At 53.6% G+C, this 17365-nt stretch overlaps 1 protein-coding gene and 1 long non-coding RNA gene across 3 annotated transcripts; one reads left to right on the top strand and one right to left on the bottom strand.

Annotated features, from left to right (window-relative positions):
- Positions 1-1539: 1539 nt before the first annotated feature.
- Positions 1540-8024, bottom strand: PIF1 (PIF1 5'-to-3' DNA helicase). Its single transcript, XM_008139127.3, has 12 exons — positions 7467-8024; positions 6475-6607; positions 6260-6385; positions 5975-6128; positions 5766-5880; positions 5574-5680; positions 4183-4322; positions 3708-3814; positions 2908-2995; positions 2600-2745; positions 1767-1958; positions 1540-1599 (listed from the first exon to the last, which is right to left on the bottom strand). Exons 1-12 carry the CDS (start codon positions 8022-8024, stop codon positions 1540-1542), a joined length of 1926 nt encoding a protein of 641 aa, XP_008137349.2.
- On the top strand, positions 8017-16406 carry LOC129149142 (uncharacterized). Of its 2 annotated transcripts, none has more exons than XR_008556107.1 (3): positions 8017-8095; positions 9296-9374; positions 16327-16406. It is a non-coding gene; the product is annotated as an uncharacterized LOC129149142 (long non-coding RNA). The 2 variants fall into 2 exon arrangements; XR_008556106.1 differs by lacking the exon at positions 16327-16406 and adding an exon at positions 9562-9743.
- Positions 16407-17365: the final 959 nt, after the last annotated feature.

Here is a 17365-nt window from a genome sequence, read left to right as displayed (position 1 = left end):
TTGTAAGTTGATAATTGCCCTCAGGGCAGATCACAGCTGGCCCTGAGGAGGAGAGCATCTGCACAATGAGAAGGGGTTGCTGAGGACGGGACTTGATGCCCAGGCAGTCCCGTGAGGAAGCCATCTTTAAGCAGAGCAAGTCCATATGAAACGAGGGAAAGCTGACACCAGGGCCTGGGTGAGGGGAAAGGGCTGGGAGGGTGAGGGGCGCTTTGGCAGTGTGTGTGGAGGATGGGGTCCGAGAGGAGAATCCCAGGAGAGGACCCTCAGGCATCCTCCACAGCCCAGCTCTGGGGATGATGTAAGATTCCTCTCCCAGCAGAAGCCCTGGTACCTCCCGAGGCTGCAGGACCTGCACGGGAGACCAAGCCCAGCCAGCCACACACCTGCCGTTAGGTCTGGACTGCGTGATGTGAGCAAGCGGAAGAGTTCAGGACTCCTTCCCCCGGTGGCTGTGAAAGGCGTCCAGGGGTGGCCAGAGGTCCTCCCGGCCAGCTGCTCCCAGCTCCACTCCTGCCAGTGGTTCCAGCCTCCCTGGTTCCCACGGTTTCTAAGCCTGGGTTCCCGGGCTCCTCATATCACTCCTTCGAGCTAGCCTTCTGTGCCATTACCTTCCTTTCCTGCTTAAGTTATCCCGAGTCTGTTTCTCCTGTTTCCATCCAAGAACCGGCAGCCTCCTGGTGCATGGGAAGACGCTCAACCAACTGAGCGACACCAGCCAGGGCAGGGGTGTGCCTTCTTAAAGAGAGCCGAAGGACTCACAGTCCTTACATAATTCACAAGTTTATTTGTCCTAAATAAATACAGTCTGAGTATGCATGTATGCATCACCCATGGACACAGACAACAGGGTGGTGAAGGCCTGGGGCAGGGGCAGGGGCAGGCTAGAGGGAGTCAGTGGGGGGGGGGGGGGGCGGGGACATATGTAATACTTTCAACAATATTTATTAAATAAATAAATGAATAAATAAATACAACCGGAGAACATCCATTTCAATCCTCACTCACTATTTCTCTCCCCCAAAAGCAGCTTAAGATACAGGCGCACCGTTTGCTGTGCGGGTTCTCACTTCAGGCTCAGGAGGGCGTTGGTCCTCGCTGTGCTAGGCTGGGCCTGGCTGTGAAATCACCTCAGGTTCCCTTCCCCATTCGGGGCCTGTACTCGGCCTGAGTCCCACAGGACCCCCGTGCCTATTCCTGCTCCCGGAACACCTCTCCCCTCTGCAGCCCAAAGCAGGCGGCCCTCATGACTGTGGTCCCATGGCCAGCCCCCTGTCCTCTAACACCAGATACCATCACAGGCCCATTCCCAACTGGCAAAGAAAGATTATTCCTGACCCTGGAAGCAGCTCACCCAGGGCAAGGGGAGAAACTGAGGCACAGCTGGCAAATGGTTATCCCTATACCCGTGCCAGGAGGCTGAGAGGCCCTCATGAAGGGAGACTGGGCCCTGACCATCCTCCCCTGCTATCTCCTGGGGTCCTAGCTCACTCAGGAGTAGGATGAGGGGGAGACCATCCTCTGTCTTCTCTCTGTGGCTCAAAGGTTTGGATCCACATTCTCCTGGTCCGAGGCTGCTTCATCATCATGTGGAGTCTCCTAGATTGAAGCCAGAGAACCCGAGTCATGAGCTTCTGCTGTCCCCCAGGGCCACAGCCTGGGGCCAGCATCTCCTTCCTCTTGCCCCTGTCCACAATGGAGCCAGAGAAGGCTCTGCCACACCTACCCAGGGTCCCTTGGCCCACCACTGGGTGACTCCCTCTTACCAGGCCGAGGCCACTGCCCCGCCGCAGGCTGGCATAGAAGCGGAGCACACGGGGGTCACAGCGAACCACCATGGGGTCAAAGTCCAGCACACGCAGGCCCTGCAGGCTGCGGGCCCGGGAAAGGGCCACGTAGGCCTGGCCACTGGCAAACACGCGGCCCAAGGAGATCTCCACGCAATCCAGGGTCATGCCCTGGGGATGGAGAGACAGAGATGGAGCCAGCTCTGCCTGAAGTCCTTTGTGCCCCAGAGCCTGACCCCACCTCACCAGCCCAGCTATTGCCCCTGGATCTCCTGGCCCAGTCCAGGGATTCTCAGGCAGAGGGACAGGCTGACCCTGGATGGGTATCTGAGTAGGAGGGGCTCCAGGAGATACATCCAGGATAAGAGAGAGGGGTAGGGGTGGAAGGAAAGAACTCAGGCCTGGGTCAGACAGGCATGGAAAGGAATCCGGCTCTGCCTCTCACTAGTTGTGTGGCCTTGGACATGTTATTTAACCGCTCTGAGCCTCGGTTTCCTCCTCTGTAAAACAGGAATGATTACTACATCTACACTTCATACAGGTGTTGGAAGTATTAAATTTAACATGTCTGGTAGTGGCTCAGAAAATGGCAGGGCAGGAGATGACAGAGGGCAAGTATATGGATCCCAGAAAGGAAGAGCATGGGATGGGAAATGCATTAAAGAAAGGTTTATCCTACAACTGGTCTGGAACTTTGCCTCCAGGGCAAGCTCAACTCCCATAAAGCCTTTAAGGCCCCCCTCAACATGCCTCTCGCCTATTTCGTTCCCCCTCTGCCCTGCCCTGACCCAGCCCCCGCACTGGCTGCTCACCTGGCTCTTGTGGATGGACATGGCCCAGGCCAGCTGGAGGGGCAGCTGCTGCCGGCTGAGGAGCCGGCCCCCAGTGGTCTGCACCGTCCAGCGTTCCGCACGGATGACCTCGGTGACTCCACATAGGAACCGTACCTGGGGCAGCCCTGAGGGAGGCATGGAGAAGCCCAACTTTTCAGCCCTGCTTCAGGGCTCAGAGGTGAGAAGCAGGCCTCACCTTTGCATCCTAGACTCTTTCTCTTCACACTTACCCTGGGGCCCTGGGGCCCTGGGGCCCCAAGCAGTAGGTCTGCACCCCCATCACTCACCTCTCCCCTCAGTCTCAAAGCCGACTACCACCCCTCGGGCACCATTCACCAGGCCCTGGGACACTGCTAAGTTCTTCACCAGCATCACCTGCAAGGGAAGAAGGCATGGAGAGCTGCCCCATTCCTATGCCCGGCCTCGGGCTCAGGGGCCACTGCTGTGGTTTTGGGAGGCTGGGGGCTGGCATGGAGGGGCATGGAGTCCTATTTTTAGCTTAGCCACCGGCTGACTGTCCCCCTGCAGCAAGATGCTTTATTTTCCCGGGTCTCGGTTTCCCCTTGTGTCAAGGGGACTGACATTGCTCAGGAGCGGGTAAAGAGCAATAAGGTAACAGACATCAGAGGGCTTTGAAAACTTGCACGTCTGTTGTGGGGTATATGTGGGCCACCACCTTGAGGGATAGCCCCCGGCTGCCATCCCTCTTCCAACCACATGGCGCCTGCGCTTTCTCCCTGGGTGCCCTTTGGATCCTGAGGAAAGGCTCCCATGTGGCCCACCCCCGACACAGTGGAAGGAAGGAGGACTCTCATAGTACAGGATACGCTCCAGAAGGCAACTGTGTGGGGTAGATATTTCATTCCCTGATTGGGAGATGAAACAAAGCGTCAGCAAGGACAAGGGACTTATCCGAAGCAAGGCTGCCTGGAGCTCCGCACGTTGAAACAGGAAGGCAGGGGAAAGCTAAAGACAGGAAGGTGGGTGGGAAGAGGAGGAAGGGAGGAAGGGCGTTCGCTGTGGTCACAGCTGGGGCAAAGGTTGGGGAGGCCCAAGCGCCAGGGTCTAGGCCCTGCTTCCCACGCACCTGGGCCCCCAGCTTTAGCTGAAGGAGCTTGCTAACGGGACACTGGGCATCCAGAGTCCGGGCTTGCTCAGGGTCACTGTCCATGGCCTCAAAGCTGTGTACCTCACCTGGGGAAAGAGGGGGGCAAACAGATGACTCGTCACTTGTGGCTTAGTTTCCAAAAACACATACCAGACCAGGGCATGGGGGGAGGTCACAGGGATAGCTCAGGCCTATCTGGAGCTTTAGAATCAGAGACCTGAATTTAAGACTCACTTCCAGCATTTTCTGGCTGAGTGACCTTGACCCTTTCAAGGTCACACCTCTCAAAACCAGTTGCCTCTGTAACTATAAGGGCCTTATGGCCACAGTGGTTGGGGCCTAGATATTTATCCCAAGGTCCCAGGCTGCCAGGAGATGGGGGGGGGAAGGGGGCTGACATACCTGCCTGATAGCCCTTCCCAGCTGTACTGCCCAGCCCTGGCTCCCTGCTCACCTGGCAGGTCCCGCAGCCGCCTCTCATTGGTGAGAGCCACATCATCCTGGTGGGTGCAGAGCCTGGTGGCCACAATTCCGTCTCGCCCCACCTTGTGGGTGGCCGTGGCCTGGAGCTGGCGGGTCACCTCATTTGAGCACCTGTGGGAGCTGGGCTGTTAGGGCAGAGCCATCTGAATGCCAGGGAAGGGGGGGCATGTGGGTGGTATGGCCCAAGCAGCAGGCAATGGATCAGGCCTGGGGACTGGAAAGGGGCCTGAGGGCAAGATTTGCTGGCCAACTTATCCTTTCTTCACTTGGACCCCGTACATGGGGACTGAGCATAGTGTGTGTGGGTTTGTGTGTGTGGGGGGGGTACTTGGCTGTGATCATGGGTGGGTACCCTTTCCTTTGCCTGCCCCAGGAAGAAGCTGGCCATCTTCCCATCCCCAGTGCTCCTTGGGAAGTTTGGTATGCTGAGTGAGCACAGTCCAGAGGTTTAGAGGACCTAGACCAGGCACTGATTTTGATACCTGTAATACTGGTAGCCTGTAATCTAGATGACAGTGTTCTAGCCCCTGGCCTGCTCCCTTGGGGGGGGGGGGGAGGATTGAGCCTGTGTTTCTATTTCTCCCCATCTACAGTCTCCCCCCACCTGGGGAGGCCTGGGTACAGCAGCACTACCATGGGAGGAGGGGGGACAACTTGGGTCCATCTCTCCCTGCTCTGCCACTCAGCGTTCCTCTTGTCCCCGTGCATGCTGGTGCGTGCTGTGCAGCTTCCTGCCCGCCTCCTGTCCCCAGGCATGGAGAGCAGCTCACCACCACTACCTTCCCCCCAGCCCGTCCCACTCTGACCTGGCTTTCAAGGCCCAGCTCTGGCTCAAGTCATCTGCCCTCCTGGCCTGTCCACTCCCATGTTAGAGTAGCTGTAGCATTTCAACCGTTTGTCCTAGCTGGGCAGGGATCATGTCTGCAACGTTCCCCACCCCCACCTCTACCTCTACCACCACCAAGTGACCCCACAGGCTTTAAGAGTGGGGGGAAAAAAAAAAAGAGTGGAAGGAACCCAGATTTTAAAGTCAGACCTGGGATTAAATTCCAGCCCTGACTTTGGGCAAGTCACTTCACCCCTTAGGACCCCCAGCTTTTACATCTGTGAAATGGGAGTGTTGATATCTCTGAATTCTTCTTGTGTGTCCATCTGACCACAGTTCCCTGACACCTACTCTGTGCCAGGCCTTGTGCTGGGTGATGGGGACCCACCCTGGGGAGGCAGGATCTCAAGATTCACAAAGTGACCATCTTCTATGGGCCCAGGAAGCACTTCTCCCTCTTGTTTGGGTCCCCATGCTCCTCTGTGACCCACACGTGGGTCCTCATCTGCAGGCCCCTCTCTAGTCACAGAGCCCACCTGCCCAGTCTCACAGCCTGCAGCAGAGAGACGAAGGTCTGGTCTGCCTGCCTCCACACCTGGGTCAGCTCCAGGGTCACTGGGACACACCTCCTCCAGCTCTTGGCCTGATGGGGGAGGGAAGGGGGTGTCAGGGAGCAGAGCAGACCCCTGGGGTGGGGGTGGGGGGCAGGACAGGAGGGTGAGTGGTACCTGGAAGCAGAACTGCGGGGGCTGGAAGCCCTTGGTCACAGGCGGCAGCTGCAGGAAGTCCCCACAGATGATGAGCTGGATCCCTCCGAATGGCTTATTCTGCTGCCGGACAGTTCTGGAGGGGAGAGGAGCGAGCAGTGCTTCGGCAGCGAGGACGGGCAGGTTCCTCAGGGAAACCACCAGATCCCAGGCTCACCGCACACACTGACCTGGCCACGGCCTCTAGCTTGTCAAATAGCTCTGCCTCCACCATGGAGATCTCATCGATGACCAGCCGCTGGCAGTTCAGCCAGCCCTGCCGCACGCCTGGCCGCTGGGCCAGGGCCACACACTGGGCCAGGGGGGCCTGACCCGAGCCGATGCCTGTGAGTGACATAATTCAGCTGGGGCTGGGCCGCGACCCCAGCCCTGTCTCAACCCTGACTTCCCCTTCCTCCCTTCCCACGGGCCTGGCGTGCTCCCAGCGACAGCCACAGGAGCGCTCGCTCACTTACCTGCAAAGGCATGGAGGGTGGTACCCCCGATGTGGCAGGCTGCCACCCCCGTGCTGGCAGTGGTCACAGTGCCTGTGGGAGGCAGTGAGCCCAGGATACGCTTCAGCAGGTAAGACTTCCCTGTCCCTGGGCAGAGGGCAAAGTCAAGACCACCTCTCCTCCATCCCTCTCCCCCCCCCCCACCACCATTCTCCCCCAACTCTGCCCCTCACTACCTGCGCTCCCAGTGAAGAAAATGCTCTGGCCTTTCAGGACGACCCTCAGCACTGCAGCCTGCTCCTCAGAAAGCTGTGGTTTGGCGGGGGCCAAATTCAGCTTCTTCACAGGCAGGGGCCACCTTGGGGCTTCCTGGGGGGACAGGGCTGTCTCAGAGCCTCCCCCCCCCAAACTCTAGGCATTGCCCCCCACCACCACCTTCCTGGCCCAGGTGCAATGCTAGGCCTGGTAGCCCTTGTGTCTCTGCTGGCTTCATTCCTTGGAGCCCTTGGGCAGCCTGGGTTCACCTGGAGATCTTGCCAGTGACTTCTGGGGGTCCAGGTCTCCCCTTGAGGAAGGGATTGAGGCTGGGTCTCCACTGACTCCTGGTGCCCTGAAGACCAGGGTCTGGGTCCTTAGCCTCCTCCCGGGGTTCCCTAACTCTCCTGGTCCTCTCACCCATCCTTCTTTCTCACTTCTCACTGCAACGAACCCGTTTCTCACCTCAAAACACCCAAGCTAGGCGAACACCTGCCTAGCCAGGTTCCCTTCTCCCCCATCTCCATCTTCCCACCCCCTTACTCTCAACCCCTGTGGTCTGAGATCAAAAACTGTCAAAACCACCAGACTTTGTCCCTGCCCCCATCTGATCGGACTTGTTGGCTCCCCCTTACACTGCTGACCACTTGTTTTTTTCCAAACGCCCCTCTCCTTCTCTTTATCTTTTGAAGTTTCCTTTCCAGGCTTCCTCCTCTGCTTTCTCTTTAATGTGACCTGGGCCACCCTTTTCCTATGGCGGCTTACCCGGCCTCAGAGACTGCACTTTGAGAAACACTCGCACAACTCCTGCATTTCGGTTCTACTCAGACGTCCGATGGGCATCTCCTCTGAGATAACCAGCAGCCCCCTAAAATACCACCACCACCACCACCCCCAAACTTGGGTCTCCTGGGTCCCTTCCAACTCAGCGGCACACCCAGTCCCCAAGGCATACCCCCTTTCCTGTCCTCACGGTGTTGGGCTCGGCCCCCACCCGCGACTCCGTGGGCCGCTCCACCGGCGTCACGTCCCGGCCCCGGGAGGCCGCTGCGCGCCGCAGCTCTTCGGGCTGCACGGGGCTGATGGTGAAGAAGTCGCGGGGCCGCGGGCCGAGCAACTGCGTGCGGGCGGAGGACGGCCCGGGGCCCGGGGCCGCGGCCAGTTTGAGTCGCAGCAGGCGCAGGAAGCGGCGCAGGCGGTCCGGGGCGCAGTCCGAGAGCAGCAGCTGCACCGCGCCCGCTCGGGGCGAGCCGTCGGCGGGGAGCCGCAGGGTGCTGCGTCCGGAGGCGGCGAAGCGCGTGAAGAGGCGCGCCGCGCGCAGGGGGAAGCAGCGCGGCCGCTCCGCGGGCCCGGGCGCCTGCAGCCGCAGCATCAGCTCGCGGCGCTCGTTACGACCCAGACTCAGCTCCGCGGTGCGCACGGCCTTGCGCCTTCGCGGCTGCCCTCCGGGGCTCAGCTCCTCCACAGCCACGCGGCACCGCAGCTCCGCGTCCTCGCATTCCGCGGCCGCCGCCAGGGAACCGGACAGCATCGCCGCCGCCTCTGCAGGTCTGCAAAGGGATCGGAGCGCAGGAGTCGCGGGGACTCAGGACTCAACCGGTGGTATAGAGGCCGTGACGGGGAGCCCGGCCAAGGCCGCAGAGGATCCTACCCCTCTCTGGTAACACAAAGAGGTCACGGTGATGGTCAGAGGACCCTGGGGCCATTTAGGAAATTCCTTTAGGAATTACATCCTATACAATAATGTCCAGAGCGGCGGGTGGACAGCGTCTAACGCACCCGGGTTTGGGGAGCCTCGGCTGTCCGGCAAGGGCCGCAGAAGAAGGGGGACCCTGAACAGAAAAGAAGCTTGAGAGACCGAGGGCCCGCACGGGAAAACTGAGTCCTCTCCCCAGGAAGCCGGGGAATCTCACGTGGGGAGCTGAGCGAGGGCGCTGCTGCGCATCGCGTCAGCGGCTGCTACGTTCGCTGGTCCGCACGCAGCCGAGCGGGTATCACTGTTCCCCGTGGACACAAGTGGGGACGGGCTGGGAGAGGCCACGCGCCTGGCAGAAGTCCGGGCTAGTGTGATTCCCAAGCCCTGGCGCTTCCCCTGTCCAAGGTGGGAGAGGGGTAGAGTAGTTGGCTCGGGAAATCGCGGGGTGACCCTGGCATGTGTGTTCCCTCCGTCCGACCCTCTCGCTTGCACCCTCCCGGCAGGGACCCAGTAAAAGAAGCAGGGTCTCTTCCTCCCAACTCTGAGATCGGGTGGACACTTACTTGCGCCGGGACTCGGACGAACGAGCTGAACCGAGCGGACCTGCGGGCGAAGCTCGGGCTCGGTAACTTTCAAATACTAGCGGTGGAGAACCGTCCTATCGCTGGCCGGGTCTTTAAATTCTCCAGCCATTCAGAGACGGGGGCGTGTCCCCCACCCTCCGCCCCTTCCCCGGCGCGGGCTGTACCAATCGCACGCCGGAGGAAGGACGCCTACGGCGGTGGCGGAGCGTGGAGCGTACCAAGTCGCGTGGACCAGTGGGCGTGGCGGGAGGTGGCGGGGGTGGGGTGGGGGCTGCAGTAGCGCCGTAGGCGGTGCGGTGTCACCCAACCCTGCTCTGAAGATTTCTTTTCAGCACCACCCACCCAACACACTCCCCCTCCCTCTAGCCCTTACAGAGCGGCTGAACTTGGCGTTGGGGAGAGCTGCCACGGATCCCTCCCACCTCTGTTTCCACTCGCAGGATCTTGGCTCTCTCCTGGGCAGACCACCCCAAGGCCTGCCCCGCCTCTCAACTCTTCCTTCCTCCCCTTTGCCTTTTTCAGGGTCCTTTTACTCATTGTCCTTCCCACCCAGCGGAGGCCCATCAGTGAGGAACTCTTGAGACCTGGGCGATGAAAGCATGTGAGTGAGTCTCAGGGAATACTTTTTCATCCTCTTGTTGCCCTGGATGCTTGGGGGATTTATTTTTAATTACACCCCTGCCCCTCCTCATTGACACTTGGAATTACATAGCTGGAAGGGATCTTACAGGTGAGTACTGTCTCCCCCCCCCCCCCCCCCCCCCCATTCATTTCTTGTCCTCATTTAGCAAATAAGGAAACCAAAGCTCCAGGAGGTTTACCAAAGATCACGTAGCTTGTAGATAGCAGAGACAAAGCCTTGAAACCAAGTCTAACCTAGCCCAAGCCACCCGCGTGTTTTACTCCTACATCACACTGCTCCCAGGCGGTTGGTCTTCATGGAATCCAGGCCTGGCCTAGAATATCAGCTCCTGACAGCCACTGCAATGCCCAGCCCCGCCATTAGATGTTACCCTAAGCAAGTTCCATAATGTCTCAAGCCTTTGTTTCCACAAACATAAAAATGGGAGAAAGATGAAAATGTGATGATGGCACAACTCTGTGACTACTGAAAACCATTTGAATTACTTGCTTTAAATGGGTAAATTATATGATATGTGAACTATCTCTCAAAGCTATTAGGAAAAAATAATGAGAAATGTTTCCTCTTCAGGGTAGTCTTTTTACAAATTTATTTACATAGTTTATTTTTAGAGAGGAAGAGAGAAACATCCATGTTGCCTCCTGAATGCCCCCTACTGGGTACCCAGCTGGCAACCTGGGCATTGCGCCCCTTGGCCGGGAATCAAACCTGTGACCTCCTGGTGCATGCTCAACAAACTGAGTCACACCAGCCAGCGCTTCAGTGTAGTCTTGACATAGGAGTAGCATAAAATTTCAAAAGACACTGTAGTAGGCAGAAAAATGTCCCCCCACCATGTCCAGCCTTAATCCCCAGAACTTGTGAATATGTTACCTTACATGGCAAAAGGGACATTGCAGATGTAATAAGTTAAGGATCTTGAAATGGGGAGATTATCTTGGATTTTCTGGATAGGCCCAATGGAATCACAAGGGTTCTTATAAGGGAAAGAGGGAGACAGGAGATTCAGAGAAGGAGATGTGATGCAGGAAGCAGAGGGGGTGGGTGGTATGTGAAAGAGAGATGTGAAGATGTTACTGTTGGTTTTGAAGACGGGAGAAAAGGCCATACGCCAAGCCAAAGAACACAGGAGGTTTCTAGAAGCTGGAAAAGACAAGGAAGTGGGTCCCCCCTAGAGTCTCCAGAAGGAAGAATGCAGTGCTTGATGTTAGCCCAGTAAGACACATTTCAAACTTCCAGAACTACAAGATAATAAATCTGTGTTGTTCTAAGCTACTACATTTGTTACAGTAACAATAGCATTAAGAAACAAATAGGTTTTTAAAATAGTAAACATTTTATTGGTTCCCTCAGCAGCTCCAGCACAAGTTTTCTTGAAAGGGAGGCAGAATCAAGCTACCCAGAGATTGGCCGCCTCCTGCATGCCCCACACTGGGACGCGGTCGGGCCGGAACAAATATAGTTATTCAATTAGAAAGTGAAAGATCTAGGATTACGAAAATAGGTCTGTTCCCAAAGATTGTGTTCCCTCCCCACTAACTTATACTCCAAGCGGAACGAGCACACCCACTCACACAGCCCGCTCCTTTCGCCCTCCCTGTGTGCAGGACCCGACTGCCCCTAGGGAAGCACAGAAACTTTCCCATGGATTTTCTCCCAATATTTTTTTTTCTTTTGGCTTTCAAACGTTTTTAAATTGTAAAAGATATATAACATAAAATTTACCATATGATTATTTTAAGTTACAATTAATTGCCATTAAGTAACCACCACCACTATCTTATTTCCAGAAAATTTTCATCATTCCAAACAGAAACTTTGTACCCAATTAGACAATAACTTCCCAATCCTTTCTCCTCTTAGCCCCAACATTTTATTCTGAAAATACTCCAACATACACAGAAAGGTTACAATGAACACCAATTAACCTACCACCAAGATTCTACAATTAATATTTTGCTGTATTTGTTGTATCACATGTCTAGCAATTTAGCCATCCCTCCATTTATCAATACATTTTTGTTACCCATTTCAAAGTTGTAGATAACAGCACATTTCACATCTAAACACTTCAACACACATAGCATTAATTAGAGTTTATGTTTATCCTTTAATGTAAACTTTACATACAGTGAAATGCACACATCTTAGGCTTATTGTGAGAGGAGTTTTGACAGATGAATATACCTGTGAGACCCAAACCCTTATGAGGAAATAGAACTGTGTTGTTCAATAGGGAATCCACTAGCCACATGTGGCTAATTTTAAATTTAAAGTAATTACATTTAGCCCAGTCAGTGTGGCTCAGTGGTTGAGCGTCGACCTATGAACCAGGAGGTCACAGTTCGATTCTAGGTCAGGGCACATGCCCTGGTTGTGGGCTTGATCCCCAGTGTGGGGTGTACAGGAGGCAGCTGATCAATGATTCTCTATCATCATTGGTGTTTCTCTCTCTCCCCCTCTCCCTTCCTCTCGGAAACCACTAAAAATATATTTTAAAAATAATTAAAGTTAAATGAAATTTAAGATGCAGTTTTTATTTGCACTGGCCACACTCCAAGTGCTCCATAGTCACGGGTGGCCAGTGGCTACCCTGTTGAACAGCACAGATCCAGGACATTTCCTCCATTGCACAAAGCTCTAAGAACATTACCATCACCTCTAAAGTTCCTTCAGGCTCCTTTGCCGTCAATCCCTACCCTCAGTCCTCAGGCAACCCTGTTCTGATTTTGTTTTCACCATAGATTATTTTAGCTTTTTTAAAAAAATATATATTTTTATTGATTTCAGAGAGGAAGGGAGAGGGAGAGAGAGAAACATCAGAGGGAGAGAGAATCATTGATTGGCCACCTCCTGCAAGCCCGAAACCCAGGAATGTGCCCCCACTGGGAATCGAACCATGACCTCCTGGGACATAGGTCGATGCTCAACCACTGAGCCATGCCAGCTGGGCTTATTTTAGCTTTTTATAGAACTTGTTATACATAGAATTATACAATATTTATTCTCATGTGCACAGGTTTCTTTCACTGAGCATAATAATTTTGAGATTCATTCATGTTGCAGCGTGGTTCCTTTTTGTTGCTTAATAGTATTCCATTGTGCGGATACACTAGTTTATCCACTTTCCTGCTGATGGATATTTGGGTTTTCTGTGCATTTGTACTTTCTTTTGCATAAATACTTAGGTAAGAAATTGCTGGGTCATAGGATAGTGTATACTTAGTTTCATATGCAACTGCAAGAGCTTTTTCAAAAGTGGTTATGTGCCCACTCATTTAAAAAAATATATTTATATATCTATAAATAATAATTTTTATATAAATATATATTATTTATTATTTACAGAGAGGAAGGGAGAGGGAGAGAGAGTTAGAAACATCAGTCAGCTGCCTTCTGCACACCCCCTACTGGGAATGTGCCCGAAACCAAGGTACATGCCCTTGACCGGAATCAAACCTGGGACCCTTGAGTCCACGGGCCGACGCTCTATCCACTGAGCCAAACCGGTTAGGGCCACTCATGTTTTTTTTTTTTTAATATATTTTATTGATTTTTCACAGAGAGGAAGGGAGAGGGATAGAGAGCTAGAAACATTGATGAGAGAGAGACATCGACCAGCTGCCTCCTGCACACCCCACACCAGGGGATGTGCCCACAACCAATGTACATGCCCCCGACCGGAATCGAACCTGGGACCTTCCAGTCCGCAGACCGACGCTCTATCCACTGAGCCAAACCGGTTAGGGCTGTTTTTTTTTTTTTTTTTTTTTTTAAGAGCAGCAACAGTAGATCCTTGTAGGGAAAGGAAGCGAATGAATAACTGGATGCCGACTCGCGGCGAATTAACGGTCCTCAGCTCCGTCCTCCTCCCCGCCCTAGTGCAGCTGCAGCTGAATCCCGATTGGTCGGCGGAGGAAGGAGGCGGAGCCAGAGGGAAGCCTCACCTCTGGGGCCGGACTTCCTCCCGTGGCTTAGGGCAGCCCTGGCGTCCGCCTGGGTCTCTGCCCGCTGCCGCCTTGGTGGGTGAGTGCGGAGTGAAGCGCAACACCGCCCCGGGTCCCCTCGCTTCACCCGGAACCTGGACGCAGACTCTCAGGAGGAACGGGGTTTTCTTCGTCATAAAAGTTCCTTCTCTACAACTCTTTCCTTACGTCTTATCTGCTCTCTCTCACCGGTGGTCTCAGTCCAATCCCCAGGCCATAAATAAAAACAACAATGGCATTAACACAGGACTGGGCAGTTTACAAAATGCATTTTTGATGTTATCTCATTTGATGCTTAAAAGAGCCCTTCCCCTCCATCTCATGGTCCTTTCTCTCCAGGCTTTTGCCCTCCTGTATTACAAGGACAGTCTACGCTGTGGAGAAGCTGGAAGGGTGGCCTTCCGCCTTCCAGAGCTCTGGGCAGCAGACACTTTTTTTCCTTATAGACATGTTTTTTGTTTGCTGTTGTTTTTACATATATGTATATTGATTGATTGATTGATTTCAGAGAGGAAGGGAGAGGGAGAGGGAGAGAGAGACATAGAAACATCAATGATGAAAGGGAATCATTGATCGGCTGTCTCCTGCACACCCCCTAGTGGGGATCAAGCCAGCAACCCGGGCATGTGCCCTTGACGGAAATCAAACCCAGGACCCTTCAGTCTGCAGGCGGATGATCTATCCACTGAGCCAAACCCACTAGGGCTGGCTTGTGTGTTTTTTAAAATTGATTTTTCGAGAGAGAGGAGGGGAGAGGGAGAGAGAGAAACATCAATTGGTTGCCTCCCGTAGGCACCCCAATGCACACCTGAGCATGATCAAATCCGAAATCTGTGTATGTGCTCTGACCAGAAATTGAACTGGTGACCTTTTGGTGTACAGGACAAAGTTCCAACTGACTGAGCCACACCAGTCAGGGCTGTGAACACATTATTATTTATTTAGTTAGTTAGTTAGTTATTTAATATATTTTATTGATTTTTTACAGAGAGGAAGAGAGAGGGATAGAGAGTTAGAAACATCGATGAGAGAGAAACATCGATCAGCTGCCTCTTGCACACCCCCTACTGGGGATGTGCCCGCAACCAAGGTACATGCCCTTGACCGGAATCGAACCTGGGACCCTTGAGTCCGCAGGCTGACGCTCTATCCACTGAGCCAAACCGGTTTCGGCAATTATTATTATTATTATTATTATTATTTTGTTAATTCTCACCCCAGGGATATTTTCCCATTGATTTTTCTAGAGAAAGTGGAAGGGAGGGAGAGAGACAGAGGGAGAGAAACATCGATGTGAGAGAAACACATTGATTGGTTGCCTCCCACACACACCTTGACCAGGGCCAGGGATCGAGCCTGCAACTGAGGTATGTGCTCTTGACCAGAATCGAACCCTCAAAACTTCAGTCTGTGGGCAGACACTCTATCCACTGAGCCAAACGGGCCAGGGCTGCGGACACTTATTTTATTGAACCTCTGGTACAGTTGATCCTCTTTCCTTAAAATCCTCTTCTCTTAACTTCCACAACTAACCCTACTAAATACAGCCCCTCCCTCTGGGAACCAGCTCTCACCACACACTGGGTACTCCTTCATCAGAGTCTTCTCAGTATCCTCCTACTGGTATATCAGCTCTCCAAGACAGGGCCTGGATCTTGGGTAGCCCAGTCACACAATGCTGCCAAAACAGGTCATTTAGTAGAAAACACAGACTCTGGAGTCAGATGAGGTTTGAATCCTTGCACCACCACTTACCAGTCAAGTGACCTTAAAGAGGTCCAAGCTTTGAATTCTTAATCTGTAAAATGAGGTTAACAGTTGTATTTTTTTCATGGATGGACATCTACTTGTGTGAGGATTAAATGATACACATGTGAAGAGTTTAGTACGGTAAGCAGTTAAGAGGCTCCCTAAATTCTTTGAATGAATAGATAAAAGCCAGGATGAAGTATTGGAAAGCACCCCAACTTAGAGCACCCAATAAACTGTTGATTAAATGGTGCACATGTAGCCCTCGCTGGTTTGGCACAGTAGATAGAGCCTGTGGACTGAAGGGTCCCAAGTTTGATTCCAGTGAAAAGCACATGCCTGGGTTGCAGGCTCCATCCCCAGCAGGGGGTGTGCAGGAGGCAGCTGATCCATCAATCAATGATTCTCATCATTGATGTTTCTATTTCTCTCTCCCTTTCCCTTCCTCTCTGAAATCAATAAAAATATACATATATATATATTAAAAAATAAATGATGCACATGCAAAGCAGACTCCATCACTTTCATAGTTCAAAACTTTCAATGACTTCCCATTCCCTGATGTTAAAATGTAGTCTTTTCAACACAGCCTTCAAGGTCCTCTCTGTACTGAGCTTTGTCTGCTTCTGCAGCCTGGCCCCCTTACCACACACACACACACACACACACACACTCACACACACACCCACACACACACTCACTCACACACACACACACTCACACACACTCAAACACACACACTCACACACACTCACACACACACACACTCACACACACACACTCACACACACACTCACACACTCACACACACACACACACACACACACTCACACACACACTCACACACACACACACACACTATTTCAAACCTCCATGCCATTGCTCACACTGTCCCCTCTGCCTAGAATACCTGTCCTGGTTGGGTGTCCTTCCTCTCCTCATTCACCCTCACATTTAACACAGTTTTCCTATCTGTTTATGCCTTTCTCTCCTGATGGAGGACAGGGACCCTGAGTCTTGCCATTATCTTCCAGCTATTAGTGTAGGGCCTGGCAAGCAATCAAGGCAAATAAGATATCTGTGTCGAATGAATGCATGTGGTGTGGAGGCAACAACCAGAGGGCCAGCCTGGGCTGGATGAGGCCAAGTGGTTATCAGTGTCTCATTCCTCACAGTGGCAGAGCTGGCTGGATATCAAAACCTACCTCACCCCACCTCCACCATGAGCTGCTACTGAGCAACAACATGAATTCCCCGGGGTATCAGTTCTCCTAAAGATGGAATCTGAGTTTCCAGATACAGATCTTCTGAGTCCTCGGGCATGGGATGCAACAGCGGCACAACTCTACAGATTGAGGAAATAAAACCTCAGGCATGGGCTGCAAGAGATTGTCATACACACGGATTTTCTCAGATCTCTGAGCTGGATTTCCTTTATCCCTTTAGATAAAGACACCCAGGCCCAGGCATGAGGGAAAAGTGTGCCTCCATCTTGGCCTTTGGCCCTAGGTCCCCAAGCTGCCCCTTTCCATGTAGGGCTGGAAATGCTAGGGAGCCTGAGGGCCAGCAGAAGGCAGTGAAAGGAGAGCTCAGTCAACTGGTGCAGTTGCTGCTATGGCAGCCAGAGCCAAAGGAGGTCACCATTGATCCCACAGGCACTCAATTCTTCGTGCTGAGACGTGGGGGCAACTGAGAGCTAAGGGGAAGAGGCGGGGTGCAGTGGGGGGAGGGGAGGCGGTGCTGGAGGATGGGATGTAGCCACTCTCTCTCTCTCTCTCTCTCTCTCTCTGGGTCTCTATTTCTCTAAGTGCAAAATGAGGGTGCACGGTGTAACTAACACCCTTCTCTGCTGGTCCCTACATGTCACTCCCTAGCAAGGTTGTCAAGGATGCAAGATGACCGCTGAATGGGGGTGGGGGATGGGGGTGGCCCTCAGATACTGGAACCAGAGAAGGGTACAGTTCCGAGCAATGCCCAACTGGAGAACAGGGCATTGGGGGGAACCCCGAGTGCCAGGGGCAGAACCCCTCCCCCAAAGGGACTCCGGAGCCCAGCCCCAGGTCTTCCGGTTATATTACTCCCCGGATGGGACTCAAGTTCCAGGCCCTGACCTGCCAGGAGGTTCCAGGGAGAAGAGAACCAGGTCGTCGCCACTGCCCTGGCGTCGGGGAGGAAGAAAGAGGAGCCTCTCGGTGGCCTCACCTCCGGGCCGCC

This window comes from Eptesicus fuscus, chromosome 5 (genome assembly GCF_027574615.1).
Source record: "Eptesicus fuscus isolate TK198812 chromosome 5, DD_ASM_mEF_20220401, whole genome shotgun sequence".
NCBI classification, from domain to species: Eukaryota; Metazoa; Chordata; class Mammalia; order Chiroptera; family Vespertilionidae; genus Eptesicus; species Eptesicus fuscus.
This window is presented reverse-complemented; position numbering and strand designations above follow the sequence as displayed.